The sequence below is a fragment of the Coregonus clupeaformis genome, chromosome 7, assembly GCF_020615455.1.
Source record: "Coregonus clupeaformis isolate EN_2021a chromosome 7, ASM2061545v1, whole genome shotgun sequence".
Classification (NCBI taxonomy): Eukaryota; Metazoa; Chordata; class Actinopteri; order Salmoniformes; family Salmonidae; genus Coregonus; species Coregonus clupeaformis.
Window position 1 is genome coordinate 40,211,166 of NC_059198.1, and position 20,519 is coordinate 40,231,684.

Genomic DNA, 20,519 nt, shown 5'->3' on the forward strand with positions numbered 1-20,519 from the left:
AGTCAATTGGAGGTGTACCTGTGGATGTATTTCAAGGCCTACCTTCAAACTCAGTGCCTCTTTGCTTGACATCATGGGAAAATCAAAAGAAATCAAAAAATTGTAGACCTCCACAAGTCTGGTTCATCCTTGGGAGCAATTTCCAAACGCCTGAAGGTACCACGTTCATCTGTACAAACAATAGTACGCAAGTATAAACACCATGAGACCACGCAGCCGTCATACCGCTCAGGAAGGAGACGCGCTCGGTCTCCTAGAGATTAACGTACTTTGGTGCGAAAAGTGCAAATCAATCCCAGAACAACAGCAAAGGACCATGCTGGAGGAAACAGGTACAAAAGTATCTATATCACCGGGTAAAACAAGTCCTATATCGGCATAGCCCAAAAGGCTGCTCAGCAAGGAAGAAGCCACTGCTCCAAAACCGCCATAAAAAAGCCAGACTACGGTTTGCAACTGCACATGGGGACAAAGATCGTACTTTTTGGAGAAATGTCCTCTGGTTTGATTAAACAAAAGTAGAACTGTTTGGCCATAATGACCAATCGTTATGTTTGGAGGAAAAAGGGGGTGCTTGCAAGCTGAAGAACACAATCCCAACCGTGAAGCACAGGGGTGGCAGCATCATGCTGTGGGGGTGCTTTGCTGCAGGAGGGACTGGTGCACTTCACAAAAGGAAGAGGAAGGAAAATTATGTGGATATATTGAAGCAACATCTCAAGATATCAGTCAGGAAGTTAAAGCTTGGTCGCAAATGGATCTTCCAAATAGACAATGACCCCAAGCATACTTTCAAAGTTGTGGCAAAATGGCTTAAGGACAACAAACTCAAGGTATTGGAGTGGCCATCACAAAGCCCTGACCTCAATCCTATAGAAAATGTGTGGGCAGAACTGAAAAAGCGTGTGCGAGCAAGGAGGCCTACAAACCTGACTCAGTTACACCAGCTCTGTCAGGAGGAATGGGCCAAAATTCACCCAACTTATTGTGGGAAGCTTGTTGAAGGCTACCCGAAACGTTTGACCCAAGTTAAACAATTTAAAGGCAATGCTACCAAATACTAATTGAGTGTATGTAAACTTCTGACAAACTGGGAATTTGATGAAAGAAAAAAAAGCTGAAATAAATCACTCTACTATTATTCTGACATTTCACATTCTTAAAATAAAGTGATCATAACTGTCCTAAGACAGGGAATTTTTACTAGGATTAAATGTCAGGAATTGAGTTTAAATGTATTTGGCTAAGGTGTATGTAAACTTCCGACTTCAACTGTGTGAGTGTGTGTATATACACTGCTCAAAAAAATAAAGGGAACACTTAAACAACACAATGTAACTCCAAGTCAATCACACTTCTGTGAAATCAAACTGTCCACTTAGGAAGCAACACTGATTGACAATAAATGTCACATGCTGTTGTGCTAATGGAATAGACAACAGGTGGAAATTATAGGCAATTAGCAAGACACACCCAATAAAGGACTGGTTTTGCAGTTGGTGACCACAGACCACTTCTCAGTTCCTATGCTTCCTGGCTGATGTTTTGGTCACTTTTGAATGCTGGCGGTGCTTTCACTCTAGTGGTAGCATGAAACGGAGTCTACAACCCACACAAGTGGCTCAGGTAGTGCAGCTCATCCAGGATGGCACATCAATGCGAGCTCTGGCAAGAAGGTTTGCTGTGTCTGTCAGCGTAGTGTCCAGAGCATGGAGGCGCTACCAGGAGACAGGCCAGTACATCAGGAGACGTGGAGGAGGCCGTAGGAGGGCAACAACCCAGCAGCAGGACTGCTACCTCCGCCTTTGTGCAAGGAGGAGCAGGAGGAGCACTGCCAGAGCCCTGCAAAATGACCTCCAGCAGGCCACAAATGTGCATGTGTCTGCTCAAACGGTCAGAAACAGACTCCATGAGGGTGGTATGAGGGCCCGACGTCCACAGGTGGGGGTTGTGCTTACAGCCCAACACCGTGCAGGACGTTTGGCATTTGCCAGAGAACACCAAGATTGGCAAATTCGCCACTGGCGCCCTGTGCTCTTCACAGATTAAAGCAGGTTCACACTGAGCACATGTGACAGACGTGACAGAGTCTGGAGACGCCATGGAGAACGTTCTGCTGCCTGCAACATCCTCCAGCATGACCGGTTTGGCGGTGGGTCAGTCATGGTGTGGGGTGGCATTTCTTAGGGGGGCCGCACAGCCCTCCATGTGCTCGCCAGAGGTAGCCTGACTGCCATTAGGTACCGAGATGACATCCTCAGACCCCTTGTGAGACCATATGCTGGTGCGGTTGGCCCTGGGTTCCTCCTAATGCAAGACAATGCTAGACCTCATGTGGCTGGAGTGTGTCAGCAGTTCCTGCAAGAGGAAGGCATTGATGCTATGGACTGGCCCGCCCGTTCCCCAGACCTGAATCCAATTGAGCACATCTGGGATATCATGTCTCGCTCCATCCAACAATGCCACGTTGCACCACAGACTGTCCAGGAGTTGGCGGATGCTTTAGTCCAGGTCTGGGAGGAGATCCCTCAGGAGACCATCCGCCACCTCATCAGGAGCATGCCCAGGCATTGTAGGGAGGTCATACAGGCACATGGAGGCCACATACACTACTGAGCCTCATTTTGACTTGTTTTAAGGACATTACATCAAAGTTGGATCAGCCTGTAGTGTGGTTTTCCACTTTAAATTTTGAGGGTGACTCCAAATCCAGACCTCCATGGGTTGATAAATTTGATTTCCATTGATAATTTGTGTGTGATTTTGTCAGCACATTCAACTATGTAAAGAAAAAAGTATTTAATAAGATTATTTCATTCATTCAGATCTAGGATGTGTTATTTTAGTGTTCCCTTTATTTTTTTGAGCAGTTATATATATATATATATATATATATATATGATGCAGACAATTACATTGTGGCTTCTATCAGTCTATCTGCAATATTAAAGCTGATCTACCCCCTATTTTTATTTATTTTGAATTAATACAAAGTTCAGCCTGCCGGCCAGATAGGATACGTTTAGCTGGATGGACAGATTTTACAAGTTCGGCCTGCCAGACAGGACAAGCCGGACAGATTGGATAAGTTCTGGCGGCCCAACAGATGGGTCAAGTATGCTTTCTGTCCGGCCAGCTGAACTTGTCCTATTTGTCCGGCTGGCCATACTTACAGTGCATTCGGAAAGTATGCAGACCTCTTCCCCTTTTCCACATTTTGTTACATTACAACCGTTTTATAAAATTGATTAAATTATTTTTTCCCCCCTCATCAAGCTACACACAATACCCCATAATGAGAAAGCGAAAACAGTTTTTTTTTTTACATTTGCTAATTTATTAAAAATAAAATACAGAAATACCTTATTTACATAATATTCAGACCCTTCGCTATGAGACTCGAAATTGAGCTCAGGTGCAGCCTGTTTCCATTGATCATCCTTGAGATGTTTCTATAACTTGGAGTCCACCTGTGGCAAATGCAATTGATTGGACATGATTTGCCTTTATTAATTGCGTCACCCCAGAAATAACCCCATTGATAGGCGCCCTGCTACAAAAATCCATACAGGAAACATTCCATGCCGATATCTTTTTGAGTCTTAAAACACGCTTCTTCTGCTCCGCAGACACACAAACATCTAAATAAGACCGCTTCTTGTGACTCACCAACTCCACAATTTCCTTCAACACATTCCAGATTTTCCAAGTAGCATTGATCCAAAACCCTTATTCCGACTAAAAACGAGTCTAGTGGTTTCCTATTTTCCACCACAGCTTTAATGCTCGTTTCCCTTTTTCTTCGCAGCAGTAACCCACTTATTCTCACTTGCTGTACTATTATCTTCACCCGACTCACTAGCAGTTAACAAAACCTCAGTTTCTTCCGAGTTTTTTTTTGGCAGTCTACACTCATAACGGTGTATTGCCGCCACCTACTGTACAGGGTAGTAAAAAATACCCCAAAAACTAAAACAGTTTTGGATGAACAAGTCGTACTAATTACCTAGAAATAAATAAAATAAACACGAACCAAATTCACGCTACTGCACTGAATTTCAAACAAAAACTGTACTATTCAGATCCCTGCTCAGGAACCTCTTCATTCAGTACTCCCTGTATCATTTCGGCTGTAAAGTCCTTGTTACAATTGTAACACTGCAACCGCTTCTGTACATACGGTCTCATCCCCAAGTTTGACATAAATTGGGAGAAGCACTTCACCAAATGACAGTAAAACCGATTAGACTTTGCTCCTTCCGTCCAGCATTCGATTCAATCGACGTCAGTCTACCACTCCTGGAATGATATCCCTAAACCACACAGCCTCTACGTCCAACGAAACACCTGAGATGACACCTTTAACCGGTGCCCTACTCTAAAAATCATAACTTTCCACATCATACGTCGACATCTTGTTGAGCCACAGAGCTTTCTCCTTTTACGCTGTTGGCACACACGAAACCAGCATCATACCGCTCCTGGTCACTCGAACCGATTCCACTTTACCCAATTCATCCTTCACCATCTTTGAGACCGCAAACGGGTCACCAAAAAAACATAATTGCTCGTGAATCGCACTCCAACCATAAACTGCTTTTTCATTTCCAACTTTAGCCCTTTTCACTCCATTCTTCTTCATATTCCGCCATCTTCCTCACCTATCAAAGTTGTTCAAGATGTATGTAGTTTTAACAAAGATGTTATATCTGTGGATGTGCTGCTAGCGCCGTCTCTGGCCCACACTCCAGCACAGTAAGTGACGTTAATGCGCCAACGTTGGATTCCAATTGCCGAAAAACACCCCCGAAGCAGGCTGCTAGCTTAGTAGGCTAGGGGAAACTGGTACACAGTGTCCTTCTCCCCCGCCTGCCGAGTACTGCAATCCCGCAGTTATGTTAACTTTTCAATAAGGATACAGCTAAATATCTAGGACCTGTAATGTTGCTATGCACACTCCAGAATGGAACTGTTGACGGTAGTAAACAGGGTGGGAAATTAACACCAGCCACATGCTGGTAGATTTTGGCATTGGCTGGTAGAATGTCTGTTCTTAATAGCCACATTTGCGGGTAGTCGTACTGAGCATTTGGGAGCAGTTTCTTCTTTCTCAACCCAAAACCCACATGTAAAAAATAAAATAAAAAATGGTGTGCGTGTCAGCTCTGGAAGAGCGCATCTCAACACTGCAGTGTTGAAAGTGGGGTACAATGTTTTCTGTGGTTTATCTTAATTATTTATTTATTTACTTTTTGGGGGGGGGCGGATATGGCTCTTAAAAGATTTGAATGGCTGGTAAAATTAGGCCATCCGGTTTTGGTCAGGACTGTGTTCCACTGTGGCAACACAGGCAGCCCAATTCTGATATTATTTTCACTAAATTGGTCTTTTGACCAATCAGATCAGCTATGGAAAAGCTCTGATGTGAAAAGATCTGATTTGATGGGTGAAATGACCCAATTAGTGGAAAAAAATATCAGAATTGGGCTGCCTGTCTAAACACAGCCTGTGAGGTGTAAGTCATGCAACAGAGGAATCCGGTTGTTATTGCCCCAAGTCCTCTGGGTTTATTCCCCATTCTTCATGTCTTAGCAATACTTATGAAAGGTCTGCAACTTTTGGTTTTAGTATGGCTGCGTTTACACAGGCAGCCCAATTCTGGTCTTTTGACCAATCACATCAGATATTTTTCAGAGCTCATCTGATTGTTCAAAAGACCAATTAGTGAAAAAATGAACATAATTGGGCTGCATGTGTAAACGTAGCCTAAAGGCCTCCAAGGCTGGCACAGAGCAGCCTGAGACAAGCCAAAAAAACAGCAACGTCTTCCTCCAACCTTATTCGTCTAGTAGGTCATATCCAACATTCCATCCACTTGTTCTTGTTCTCACGCCGCCTCACATTTGCTTGATGAACTTCCAAGTATTTATAGTTGTCATGCAGCCAGTAGGTCTTGTGAAACAGACAATGTGGTTATTTGGGCCTGAAATGGTACACAAGTAGAGCAATGCAGAAAGCGTGGGTTATAGGAGTGAATAGGTGGTTTATGTCAGCAGTGAGGTACTTTAACATTTGGAGGAGCATAAGGACAAATGGCTTTCTAACAGCGGCATTGGCTTTGAATCGTTACTGTAAATGCAACAATATCATTAGAAATGTGGCAGGAAAATGTGTATATACACACACCCCATTTTCATTAAACTGCAAAAGTATTTTTTAAATTGTATTTATGTGCAATATAGTGAATGATAAACATTCCTACATGAAGAGTTTCTTTACAGGAGCATTCAATTCCTACAAGAGATCTTCCCTAACAGTTCCTTGTCATCCTGGGTGATGACACACAACCCCAGGTGTCCCAATCAGCTTGTCCCACTTCTCCCAAAGCGAGAAGAGGAAAAGAAGGGGAGAGACACGAGAGGAGCATGTTGCTGGCTCACATAGCCGGTGGGCAGTGCCCAGCTGGTACGCAACCAAAGTGTTGCCGGGTGGTCTGGTAAATCCCAGGCCTCACAAAGAAGCCTTTCTCCAATTTCTCTCAGGAGGATGGCTCTGGTCACGTGACGCGTCTGTTCTCCTGGCATGGTGAGCCTGCCAAACCTGCAGTCGATGACCAGGGTTGCGTGCAGGGCAGGAAGAAATCCTTGTTGCAGCGTTGGACAATGGTGCTATTGTGATGGTTGTAAAAGCAGAGAGGGAGGGATCTTATGAAGAACATGAGGAATTAGGGTTTGGTTTAGGCAAATTATCTTTGATAGTAAAGGAAACTGGTTGATGGACATGACAGTGGTGGGTTAGTTGTGTTCTTTTAAGGCCTGTTTCTAACATGAGACCTTTGTCCTGATCTTCTCCACATTCCGATTGTGTCCACATTTTTGGACAGGTGTAGATGATTGATGCTTTAAAACAAAGAGCTAGGGAATCGATTCAATCTGTAGTGCTGAAGATCCACGCTACAGAACGATATAAACTTAAAAGGCAATGTTCCTGCATTCGCGGAGACTGCATATGATTGACTCAATCTGAAATGACCTTAATTGCAAAATGTGCTACTGTATAACACACAACTCCCGCGATACGTATTGGAATCGAGACCCTACTTCTGTAACAGTAGTTTGACAAGGGCCGGGATTCAATCCAATTGCGGGTTATAGGCATTGTAGCTTTTAAAGGCAATTTCCGATTGAGCTGACATATGCAGCATTTACCGTAAACGGGATCTCCGCGAACGCGGGAACATTGCCTATAATCCACCATCTGATTGAATCCCAGCCAAGGCATGGCACCTGTTGTATACAAAAATCCTCTTTGGCCTTAAAAAGGGAAATTTCACTCAAATGATCTTTTGGTATTTTTTTTCCATTAGTCCACTGTTGATAGACTCCCAACATGTTTTGCATGTTAGAAGTCAAGTTGTCAAGATAGACTTTTAAGAAGAAAAGTATCTCTAGCCACATCACAATGATGCATTTTTCTTCTTAAAAGTCCAATATCGTGACTGCTGACATGCAAAACATGTTGGGACTGTATCAACAGTGGACTAATGAAACAAATACTAAAAGATCGTTTGAGTGAAATTCCCTTTAAGTCCTGAGAGATCTGTTCCAGAGCCTCAGTCCCCATCCCTCCTTCACTCCCTCAGTCCCCATCCCTCCTTCACTCCCTCAGTCCCCATCCCTCCTTCACTCCCTCAGTCCCCATCCCTCCTTCACTCCCTCAGTCCCCCCTTCACTCCCTCAGTCCCCATCCCTCCTTCACTCCTTCACTCCCCATCCCTCCTTCAGTCCCCATCCCTCCTTCACTCCCTCAGTCCCCATCCCTCCTTCACTCCCTCCCCTCTACACACAAACCAAATACGCCTACAAGTTTTAGTGCCTGCTTTTTATTTCATTTCATTTAATGTTGAGAAAGGTAAAACAGAACAAAATTGTATCACAATTCTATTCATGATCTTTGATCAAAATGGAAAAAGGTTGCTAGAGATATGTACAGATAGGGTATAAGGAAGGGAAGGGGGACGGGCCAAGCAAAAAAGGAGAATGGAAGGGGTGGGGTATGGGGTCGCAGTATTTTATTCTCAGGTTAAAATACCCTGTTTCAAGTGAGTGTGTGCTGACCTTTTACAATTGGATATCTCTCTGCTTCCTTAAACGCTGCAAACAGCCATAATATTAATAAAAAATACAAGTTATTTTTCATTGACAACAGGACCCCCCCTGCATGCCAGGGGGTGGCCCTCTGTCTATGGGTACAACAATGTGCTGCACTAGAGTTAAAACAATGGAGGCGGGAGCCCTGTATCCCAAACCGTGCCTTTCCCACCGACAGCTCCCCACTGCCAGGCTGCGATAGTACAGATTATTTTTTAAATATGCAGCATAAGTAATTTATACAGTATCAAAAAAGGAGAAAAGCAATTACAGAAACTTTGTTTAAACGTTTTGAGTTCGATAGAGTCGTCCTGTTACGTGCTTCCATAAAGCTTGTGAGATACTGGCTTTTCCGCTAAGTCTGGGGAGGATTCTATCGAGAGAGAAACCGAGGGGGAGAAATGGTCCTTATAGGTCAGTTTCCTGTGCGTTTTTTTCATTCGTTGTGTTGTTCACCGAATCCACTCCAGACATTCAAGTATTTTTTGCGTTTAAGGAAGACACTTAAGGCTTCTGTGGCAAAAAATATATAATTAAACCACAAAATAAAATCTGTTGTAGTGAGTCGAGTTGTGATGCACTGCATTGGGCGAGTTGTGTTGTTGCGCAGGTCTTCCACTTGTGGTTGTGTATGTATGGAAGTCTAAGTGCCCGTAGAAGAGGGCTACCTCAAGCCCTCGGCCCCCTACCTGGCTTGTGTTCAGTAGAGCAGATGGAGGAGTGTGTGTGTTTAGAGGGAGGGGTGGGAGTGCTCTGGGCTCAGTAGGTCGAGGAGGTGGTGCTCATGGCGTCCTCACTGATGCGTGTACTCCCAGGATGCACGCTGGCAAAGTACTTGACGTCCTTGTCCAGGTCCATCTGCAGAGCCACCAGGGTCTGCTCCAGCGCCTCCTGGTGGGAGTTGGCAGAATGCAGGAAGTACTCTGCAGGGGAGGACAGAAGAACATGGCGGACAGATGTGATGAGGGTTCAGCTGCCGATATCTGGAAGAACATAAGCATGTTGTAACACTACAGATTTAAGCAGTCTTTGTCGTGTTTCCTCATTGGGGATTAATAAAGTGGCTTGTAAAATAAAATATTATTCCTGGGCTACAGCAATCAGACAGATCTGAGTTGAGAAAATCTTATTGTGCATTTGGGATCAACATAGAATCATCTATAATACCAGTGGTCCTTTGTAGCTCAGTTGGTAGAGCATGGCACTTCTAACGCTAGGGTAGTGGTTTCAATTCCCGGGACCACCCATACGTAAAATGTATGCACGCATGACTATGTTGCTTTGGATAAAAGTGTCTGCTAAATAGCATATCATCATCTTCAGCTTTATCGTATGTTTATTTTAGCTTTATCTAATACTATGCTTTTTGAGGGCCTCAAACTGTAGACATTTTAAAGAAAGATCTTAAGACACCTTTTTAGCTGTGCTTTTACAGTGAGGGAAAAATTTATTTGATCCCCTGCTGATTTTGTACGTTTGCCCACTGACAAAGAAATGATCAGTCTATAATTTTAATGGTAGGTTTATTTGAACAGTGAGAGACAGAATAACAATAAAAAAATCCAGAAAAACGCATGTCAAAAATGTTATAAATTGATTTGCATTTTAATGAGGGAAATAAGTATTTGACCCCCTATCAATCAGAAAGATTTCTGGCTCCCAGGTGTCTTTTATACAGGTAACGAGCTGAGATTAGGAGCACACTCTTAAAGGGAGTGCTCCTAATCTCAGCTTGTTACCTGTATAAAAGACACCTGTCCACAGAAGCAATCAGATTCCAAACTCTCCACCATGGCCAAGACCAAAGAGCTCTCCAAGGATGTCAGGGACAAGATTGTAGACCTACACAAGGCTGGAATGGGCTACAAGACCATCGCCAAGCAGCTTAGTGAGAAGGTGACAACAGTTGGTGCGATTATTCGCAAATGGAAGAAACACAAAAGAACTGTCAATCTCCCTCGGCCTGGGGCTCCATGCAAGATCTCACCTCGTGGAGTTGCAATGATCATGAGAACGGTGAGGAATCCGCCCAGAACTACACGGGAGGATCTTGTCAATGATCTCAAGGCAGCTGGGACCATAGTCACCAAGAAAACAATTGGTAACACACTACGCCGTGAAGGACTGAAATCCTGCAGCGCCCGCAAGGTCCCCCTGCTCAAGAAAGCACATATACAGGCCCGTCTGAAGTTTGCCAATGAACATCTGAATGATTCAGAGGAGAACTGGGTGAAAGTGTTGTGGTCAGATGAGACCAAAATGGAGCTCTTTGGCATCAACTCAACTCGCTGTGTTTGGAGGAGGAATGCTGCCTATGACCCCAAGAACACCATCCCCACTGTCAAACATGTAGGTGGAAACATTATGCTTTGAGGTGTTTTTCTGCTAAGGGGACAGGACAACTTCACCGCGTCAAAGGGACGATGGACGGGGCCATTTACCGTCAAATCTTGGGTGAGAACCTCCTTCCCTCAGCCAGGGCATTGAAAATGGGTCGTGGATGGGTACTCCAGCATGACAATGACCCAAAACACACGGCCAAGGCAACAAATGAGTGGCTCAAGAAGAAGCACATTAAGGTCCTGGAGTGGCCTAGCCAGTCTCCAGACCTTAATCCCATAGAAAATCTGTGGAGGGAGCTGAAGGTTCGAGTTGCCAAACATCAGCCTCGAAACCTTAATGACTTGGAGAAGATCTGCAAAGAGGAGTGGGACAAAATCCCTCCTGAGATGTGTGCAAATCTGGTGGCCAACTACAAGAAACGTCTGACCTCTGTGATTGCCAACAGGGGTTTTGCCACCAAGTACTAAGTCATGTTTTGCAGAGGGGTCAAATACTTATTTCCCTCATTAAAATGCAAATCAATTTATAAAAATTTTGACATGCGTTTTTCTGGATTTTTTTGTTGTTATTCTGTCTCTCACTGTTCAAATAAACCTACCATTCAATTTAGACTGATCATGTCTGTCAGTGGGCAAACATAAAATCAGCAGGGGATCAAATACTTTTTTCCCCTCACATAAGGTGGTTTTAGTCTATTTTATCCCACTCTATATACAAAAGTATGTGGACACCCCTTCAAATTGGTGGATTTGGCTATTTCAGCCACACCCGTTGCTGACATGTGTATAAAATCGAGCACACAGCCATGCAATCTCCATAGACAAACATTGGCAGTAGAATGGCATTTACTGAAGAGCTCAGTGACTTTCAACATGGCACCGTCATAGGATGCGACCTTTCCAACAAGTGACTTCACCAAATATCTGCCCTGCTAGAGCTGCCCCAGTCAACTGGAAGTGCTGTTATTGTGAAGTGGAAACGTTTAGGAGCAACAACGGCTCAGCCGCGAAGTGGTACGCCACACAATCTCACAGAACGGGACCACCAAGTACTGAAGCGCGTATCACGTACAAATCGTCTGTCTTTGGTTGCAACACTCACTACCGAGTTACAAACTGCCTCTGGAAGCTACGTCAGCACAAGAACTGTTCGTCAGGAGCTTCATGAAATGGGTTTCCATGGCCGAGCAGCTGCACACAAGCCTAAGATCAACATGCGCAATGCCAAGCATCGGCTGGAGTGGTGTAAAGCTTGCCGCCATTGGACTCTGGAGCAGCGGAAACGCATTCTCTGGAGTGATAAATCACACTTCACCATCTGGCAGTCCGACTGATGAATCTGGGTTTGGCGGATGCCAGGAGAACGCTACCTGCCCCAATGCATAGTGCCAACTGTAAAGTTTTGTGGAGGAGGAATAATGGTCTGGGGCTGTTTTTCATGGTTAGGGCTAGGCCCCTTAGTTCCAGTGAAGGGAAATCTTAACGCTACAGTATACAATAACATTCTAGATGATTCTGTGCTCCCAACTTTGTGGCAACAGTTTGGGGAAGTCCCTTTCCTGTTTCAGCATGACAATGCCACCGTGCACAAAGCGAGGTCCATACAGAAATGGTTTGTCGAGATTGGTGTGGAAGAACTTGACTGGCCTGCACAGAACCCTGATCTCAACCCCATCAAACACCTTTGGGATGAATTGGAAGGCCGACTGCGAGCCAGTCCTAATCGCCCAACCGCATTGCCCGACCTCACTAATGCCCGTGGTTGAATGGAAGCAAGTCCCCGCAGCAATGTTCCAACATCTAGTGGAAAGACTTCTCAGAAGAGTGGAGGATGTTATAGCAGCAAAGGGGGAACCAACTCCATATTAATGCCCATGATTTTGGAATGAGATGTTCGACAAGCAGGTGTCCACATACACTACATTACCAAAAGTATCTTATTTATTTTTAATAACTTAAATGCATTAGTCTCTCAGGTCCAATGTTAATCCATTTAAAATTTGTCCCATTTAGGAAAAGTATTGTTCATCTTTCTCACCTTTTATAATTTTATTTGTTAAGCACTTTGAAATACATCCCCTATAAGAAATGTACTCTAAATAAAGTTTGATTTGTGAGCGACGAGTGTAAAACAAATATTTTGATAAAAAAATGTATTACACAATATAACAAAATAAGCCATAAGTGCTTGTTGTCCTTGTACTAACTATGGAATTGGTCAGCTCAACATGCCGGTGTGTGTCTGCATGTACCTCTCTCCATCAGGCTCTGGCGGATAGTCTTGGCCAGCAGCACCCTGACGTTGGCCACGGGGTCGGAGGCCAGCTGTAACAGAGGGGCCAGCAGGTGCTCCGAGAACTGCTCCAACGACACACAGTCATCCTCAATTACCAGCTGACAGAGACAGAAAAGGAGGATGGTCAGAGTGTGTGTTTGTGTGTGTTGAGAGCAAGAGAGGCGGAAGGTAAGTGTGTGTGTGTGTGTGTGTGTGTGTGTGTGTGTTTGTTTGAGACATACAGGGAGCATGTGACCATGTGTGTGAGCATGCATGAGGGAGTGTATGAGCATGCATGAGGGAGTGTATGAGCATACATGAGGGAGTGTATGAGCATACATGAGGGAGTGTATGAGCATACATGAGACTGAACAAAAGAAAGCGCAAGTGTGCATGCACACAAGTTAACACATTTGACCTCTCTGTCTCACACTTAAGAGTCATCATAATCTCATGGTCCTCCCACACAAGAAACATTGTGGGACAGAGAATGGAAACAGTGTCCTCTTAGCTACCATAGCCACTCCACTCACTGTGTAATATTGTAGGATGGAAACTAAAGGCTCTTCAATAAAACTGACCTTAATTAAAAATCGTAATTAAATCTTGGCAGATATCCCAGCAATCTTACTTTATGTGAAATAAACACAGGCAAAAACTCATTTGATAGGATCTTTTACAAAAAATAGACCACTAGTAGAAGTAGTGTTTTATTGTGGTTAATGGATGATTATTTTTGTGTTTGAGATGAAGAGAACAATAATGATGAACATGAAGAGAAGCTGTCCTCACCTGACAGACGAAGGTGAAGGCCTGTCGTCCCGACCACTTGTGGGAGTGGCAGAACTTCTCCACCAGCTCACTCAGGAAGTCTGCCAACAGCACCTGGCACGACGCCACCTTCCTGATGATCTCACTCACCTGACAACACACAAAAGGAATACCGACTTTGCTGATAGCTACTTTGAGGAAAAATGTACTAGCTATGACTGTGATACGTAGTTGTCCCACCGAGCAATCTTAAGATGAATGCACTAAGTCGCTCTGGATAGGAGCGTCTGCTGAATGACTAAAATTAATATATATATATATATATATATATATATATATATATATATATATATATATATATATATATATATATATATACACACAGGTAAAAGTCAGTAAATTAGAATATTTTGAAAAACTTGATTTATTTCAGTAATTGCATTCAAAAGGTGTAACTTGTACATTATATTTATTCATTGCACACAGACTGATGCATTCAAATGTTTATTTCATTTAATTTTGATGATTTGAAGTGGCAACAAATGAAAATCCAAAATTCCGTGTGTCACAAAATTAGAATATTACTTAAGGCTAATACAAAAGGGATTTTTTAGAAATGTTGGCCAACTGAAAAGTATGAAAATGAAAAATATGAGCATGTACAATACTCAATACTTGGTTGGAGCTCCTTTTGCCTCAATTACTGCATTAATGCGGCGTGGCATGGAGTCGATGAGTTTCTGGCACTGCTCAGGTGTTATGAGAGCCCAGGTTGCTCTGATAGTGGCCTTCAACTCTTCTGCGTTGTTGGGTCTGGCATTCTGCATCTTCCTTTTCACAATACCCCACAGATTTTCTATGGGGCTAAGGTCAGGGAGTTGGCTGGCCAATTTAGAACAGAAATACCATGGTCCGTAAACCAGGCACGGGTAGATTTTGCGCTGTGTGCAGGCGCCAAGTCCTGTTGGAACCTGAAATCTCCATCTCCATAGAGCAGGTCAGCAGCAGGAAGCATGAAGTGCTCTAAAACTTGCTGGTAGACGGCTGCGTTGACCCTGGATCTCAGGAAACAGAGTGGACCGACACCAGCAGATGACATGGCACCCCAAACCATCACTGATGGTGGAAACTTTACACTAGACTTCAGGCAACGTGGATCCTGTGCCTCTCCTGTCTTCCTCCAGACTCTGGGACCTCGATTTCCAAAGGAAATGCAAAATTTGCTTTCGTCAGAAAACATGACTTTAGACCACTCAGCAGCAGTCCAGCTCTTTTTTTCCTTAGCCCAGGTGAGACGCTTTTCGCGCTGTTTCTTGGTCAACAGTGGCTTGACACGAGGTATGCGGCAGTTGAAACCCATGTCTTTCAAGCGTCTCTTGGTGGTGGATCTTGAAGCCCTGACTCCAGCAGCTGTCCACTCCTTGTGAATCTCCCCCACATTTTTGAATGGGTTTTTTTTCACAATCTTGACTAGGGCGCGGTGATCCCTATCGCTTGTACACTTTTTTCTGACCACAGTTTTTCCTTCCCTTTGCCTCTCTATTAATGTGTTTGGACACAGAGCTCTGAGAACAGCCAGCCTCTTCTGCAATAACCTTTTGTGTCTTTCCCTCCTTGTGCAATGTGTCGATGGTCGCCTTTTGGACAGCTGTCAAATCTGAAGTCTTCCCCATGTTTGTGTAGGCTTCAGAACTGGACTGAGAGACCATTTAAAGCCCTTTGCAGGTGTTTTGAGTTAATCAGCTGATTAGTTTGTGGCACCAGGTGTCTTCAAAATGTAACCCTTACACAATATTCTAATTTTGTGACACACGGAATTTTGGATTTTCATTTGTTGCCACTTCAAATCATCAAAATTAAATGAAATAAACATTTGAATGCATCAGTCTGTGTGCAATGAATAAATATAATGTACAAGTTACACCTTTTGAATGCAATTACTGAAATAAATCAAGTTTTTCAAAATATTCTAATTTACTGACTTTTACCTGTATATATATATATATATATATATATATATATATATATATATATATATATATATATATATATATATATATATATATATATATATATATATATATATATGTGTGTGTGTGTGTGTGTGTGTGTGTGTGTGTGTGTGTGTGTGTGTGTGTGTGTTAATATATATGTACAGTTTAAGTCGGAAGTTTACATACACCTTAGCCAAATACATTTAAACTCAGTTCTTCACAATTCCTGACATTTAATCCTAGTAAAAATTCCCTGTCTTAGGTCAGTTAGGATCACCACTTTATTTGAAGAATGTGAAATGTCAGAATAATAGTAGAGAGAATGATTTCAGCTTTTATTTCTTTCATCACATTCCCAGTGGGTCAGAAATTTACATACACTCAATTAGTATTTGGTAGCATTGCCTTTAAATTGTTTAACTTGGGTCAAACGTTTTAGGTAGCCTTCCACAAGCTTCCCACAATAAGTTGGGTGAATTTTGGCCCATTCCTCCTGACAGAGCTGGTTTAACTGAGTCAGGTTTGTAGGCCTCCTTGCTCGCACACGCATTTTCAGTTCTGCCCACAAATTTTCTATTGGATTGAGGTCAGGGCTTTGTGATGGCCACTCCAATACCTTGACTTTATTGTCGTTAAGCCATTTTGCCACAACTTTGGAAGTATGCTTGGGGTCATTGTCTATTTGGAAGATCCATTTGCGACCAAGCTTTAACTTCCTGACTGATATCTTGAGATGTTGCTTCAATATATCCACATAATTTTCCTTCCTCTTCCTTTTGTGAAGTGCACCAGACCCTCCTGCAGCAAAGCACCCCCACAGCATGATGCTGCCACCCCCGTGCTTCACGGTTGGGATTGTGTTCTTCGGCTTGCAAGCACCCCCTTTTTCCTCCAAACATAACGATGGTCATTATGGCCAAACAGTTCTACTTTTGTTTCATCAGACCAGAGGACATTTCTCCAAAAAGTACGATCTTTGTCCCCATGTGCAGTTGCAAACCGTAGTCTGGCTTTTTTATGGCGGTTTTGGAGCAGTGGCTTCTTCCTTGCTGAGCAGCCTTTTGGGTTATGCCGATATAAGACTTGTTTTACTGTGGATATAGATACTTTTGTACCTGTTTCCTCCAGCATCTTCACAAGGTCCTTTGCTGTTGTTCTGGGATTGATTTGCACTTTTCGCACCAAAGTACGTTCATCTCTAGGAGACAGAGCGCGTCTCCTTCCTGAGCGGTATGACGGCTGCATGGTCTCATGGTGTTTATACTTGCGTACTTTTGTTTGTACAGATGAACGTGGTACCTTCAGGCATTTGGAAATTGCTCCCAAGGATGAACCAGACTTGTGGAGGTCTACAATTTTTTGATTTCTTTTGATTTTCCCATGATGTCAAGCAAAGAGGCACTGAGTTTGAAGGTAGGCCTTGAAATACATCCACAGGTACACCTCCAATTGACTCAAATTATGTCAATTAGCCTATCAGAAGCTTCTAAAGCCATGACATCATTTTCTGGAATTTTCCAAGCTGTTTAAAGTCAGTCAACTTAGTGTATGTAAACTTCTGACCCACTGGAATTGTGATACAGTGAATTATAAGTGAAATAATCTGTCTGTAAACAATTGTTGGAAAAATTACTTGTGTCATGCACAAAGTAGATGTCCTAACCGACTTGCCAAAACTATGGTTTGTTAACAAGAAATTTGTGGAGTGGTTGAAAAACAAGTTTTAATGACTCCAACCTAAGTGTATGTAAACTTCCGACTTCAACTGTATATACAGTACCAGTCAAAAGTTTGGACACACCTACTCATTCAAGGGTTTTTCTTTATTTGTACTATTTTCTACATTGTAGAATAATAGTGAAGACATCAAAACTATGAAATAACACATATGCAATAATGTATTAGCCAAAAAAGTGTTAAACAAATCAAAATATATTTTACATTTGAGATTCTTCAAATAGCCACCCTTTGCCTTGATGACAGCTTTGCACACTCTTGGTATTCTCTCAACCAGCTTCACCTGGAATGCTTTTCCAACAGTCTTGAAGGAGTTCCCACATAGGCTGAGCACTTGTTGGCTGCTTTTCCTTCACTCCACCGTTCGACATCCCAAACTATCTCAATTGGGTTGAAGTCGAGGGATTGTGGAGGCCAGGTCATCTGATGCAGCACTCCATCACTCTCCTTCTTGGTAAAATAGCCCTTACACAGCCTGGAGGTGTGTTGGGTCATTGTCATGTTGAAAAACAAATGATAGTCCCACTAAGCCCAAACCAGATGGGATGGCGTATTGCTGCAGAATGCTGTGGTAGCCATGCTGGTTAAGTGTGCCTTGAATTCTAAATAAATCACTGACAGTGTCACAAGCAACGCACCACAACACCTCCTCCTCCATGCTTTACGGTGGGAAATACACATGCGGAGATCATCCGTTCACCCACACCGCATCTCACAAAGACACAGCGGTTTGAACCAAAAATTTGGACTCATCAGACCAAAGGACAAATTTCCACCGGTCTAATGTCCATTGCTCGTGTTTCTTGGCCCAAGCAGGTCTCTTTTTATTATTGGTGTCCTTTAGTAGTGGTTTCTTTGCAGCAATTCGACCATGTAGGCTTGATTCACACAGTCCCCTCTGAACCGTTGATGTTTATGTCTGTGACTTGAACTCTGTGAAGCATTTATTTGGGCTGCAATTTCTGAGGCTGGTAACTCTAATGAACTTATCCTCTGCAGCAGAGGTAACTCTGGGTCTTCCTTTCCTGTGGCGGTCCTCATGAGAGCCAGTTTCATCATAGCGCTTGATGGTTTTTGCAACTGCACTTGAAAACTTTAAAAGTTCTTCACATTTTCATGATTGAATGACCGTCATGTCTTAAAGTAATGATGGACTGTTGTTTCTCTTTGCTTATTTTAGATGTTCTTGCCATAATATGGACTTGGTCTTTTACCAAATAGGGCCATCTTCTGTATACCCCCCCTACCTTGTCACAACACAACTGATTGGCTCAAACGCATTAAGAAGGAAAGAAATTCCACAAATGAACTTTTAAGAAGGCACACCTTTTAATTGAAATGCATTCAAGGTGACTACCTCATGAAGCTGGTTGAGAGAATGCCAAGAATGTGCAAAGCTGTCATCAAGGTAAAGGGTGGCTATTTGAAGAATCTCAAATGTAAAATACATTTTGATTTGTTTAACACTTTTTTGGTTACTACATCATTCCATATGTGTTATTTCATAGTTTTGATGTCTTCACTATTATTCTACAATGTACAAAAATAGTAAAGACATTTTTTTTTGTAAACATACACACTGTGGAGGTCCTTAGCTGGCATGGTTACACGTGGTCTGCGGTTGTGAGGCCGGTTGGACGTACTGCCAAATTCTCAAAAACGACGTTGGAGGCGGCTTATGGTAGAGAAATGAACATTCAATCCTCTGGCAACAGCTCTGGTGGAAATTCCTGCAATCACCATGCCAATTGCATGATCTCTCAATTTGAGACATCTGTGGCATTGTGTTGTGTTATCATGCTGTTTCATCAGCTTCTTGATATGCCACGCCTGTCAGGTGGATGGATTATATTGGCAAAGGAGAAATGCTCACTAACAGGGATGTCAACTAATTTGTGTTGTACACAAACTTTTGAGAGAAACAAGCTTTTTGTGCATATGGAAAATTCTGGAATCTTTTATTTCAGCTCATGAAACATGGGACTAACACGATGTTGCGTTTCGATTTTTGTTCAGTGTATAAAAGAGATCAAAACATGAGATGTTCATGCGTGGAATTGGTAGGGAGACGTAAAATATTCATCACAGATATAATGGCCCAACATGAAAAAAAGTCCAAAAATCTGCTGAGGCCAGAAAAAGATACAGAAAGTCAGAAAAACAGGGCTGAGCCGATGTTGGAGGGGGCTGTCTGGGTGACATACCAGTTTGTAGGAGGTCCAGCGTACAGAGGACACTCTGTCCGTACACAGGCTGAAGGACAGGGGACGAAGGTAGTCATATACATCCTGACCACTGTACAACTCCAGTAGAAGCACCAGCTGTCTGAGAACACACACACACACACACACACACACACACAGAGGGGATGGTCAGTCACTGGTCAGCTTTCAAAAGAGAGATTATCCTGACCCATAGAACCAAATGTCACCAAAAGAGTAAATATTTTAAAAGGCTATCTCTATGTTTAACTCCCTCACCCACACACAGTAAAGGAATGTAAAGGCAATGGCACCATTTACATTTACGTCATTTAGCAGACGCTCTTATCCAGAGCGACTTACAGTTAGTGCATACATTATTTTTTATTTTTCATACCGGCCCCCCGTGGGAATCGAACCCACAACCCTGGCGTTGCAAACGCCATGCTCTACCAACCGAGCTACATCCCTGCCGGCCATTCCCTCCCCTACCCTGGACGACGCTGGGCCAATTGTGCGCCGCCCCATGGGTCTCCCGGTCGCGGCCGGCTACGACAGAGCCTGGATTCGCACCACTTACACTCCTCATATTTACTGTAGGTCTGAGAGCGCAAACAATACCTAGGGCTACCACCACTTGTCTGGGTGGTAATGGTGTGTGTGTGACAACTAAGTTCACAGGGGAAATCAATTGATTAATAAAGTGTGGTAACAGAGTAGACAGGGTAACCTACTCTGCCAGCTCTGATCGGAAGCGCCAGTTGCGGCTGTTGTCTGTGACCAGGAACTCCTGGAGCTGGTACAGGTATTTACGCCGCGTCTCCTGGTGCAGCAGCTAGAGGGAGAGAGGGGGGGGGGAACAGGGTGAGTGTGGACAGAGAGCGCAAGCGAAGGAATATGAGAGCTGGAGGATGAATGGAGAGAAGATTGAGGAAAGGGGGGAGGTGAAAGAGGTTATTTGATCCCCTTTCACCACACAGCAGAACAGTGAAATTCTACACTGCATAACAGAAGACACTGCAGGTGTCCTTGGATACCATCATCGCACA

The 20,519-nt window shown here is 43.4% G+C and overlaps 1 protein-coding gene across 3 annotated transcripts in view; it reads right to left on the bottom strand.

Annotated features, from left to right (window-relative positions):
* Window positions 1-7,862: 7,862 nt before the first annotated feature.
* The window catches only part of LOC121569173 (serine/threonine-protein phosphatase 4 regulatory subunit 1-like), a 31,637-nt gene continuing 18,980 nt past the window's right edge, over window positions 7,863-20,519 (bottom strand). For all 3 annotated transcript variants that reach the window (XM_041879872.2, XM_041879873.2, XM_041879871.2), the window contains 5 exons: window positions 20,205-20,305; window positions 19,474-19,594; window positions 13,560-13,688; window positions 12,745-12,886; window positions 7,863-9,073 (listed from right to left, as the gene is read on the bottom strand). In XM_041879872.2, coding sequence (XP_041735806.1) covers window positions 8,910-9,073; window positions 12,745-12,886; window positions 13,560-13,688; window positions 19,474-19,594; window positions 20,205-20,305 — 657 coding nt within the window. In that variant the 3' untranslated portion in view covers window positions 7,863-8,909. The remainder of the gene's footprint in view (window positions 9,074-12,744; window positions 12,887-13,559; window positions 13,689-19,473; window positions 19,595-20,204; window positions 20,306-20,519) is intronic.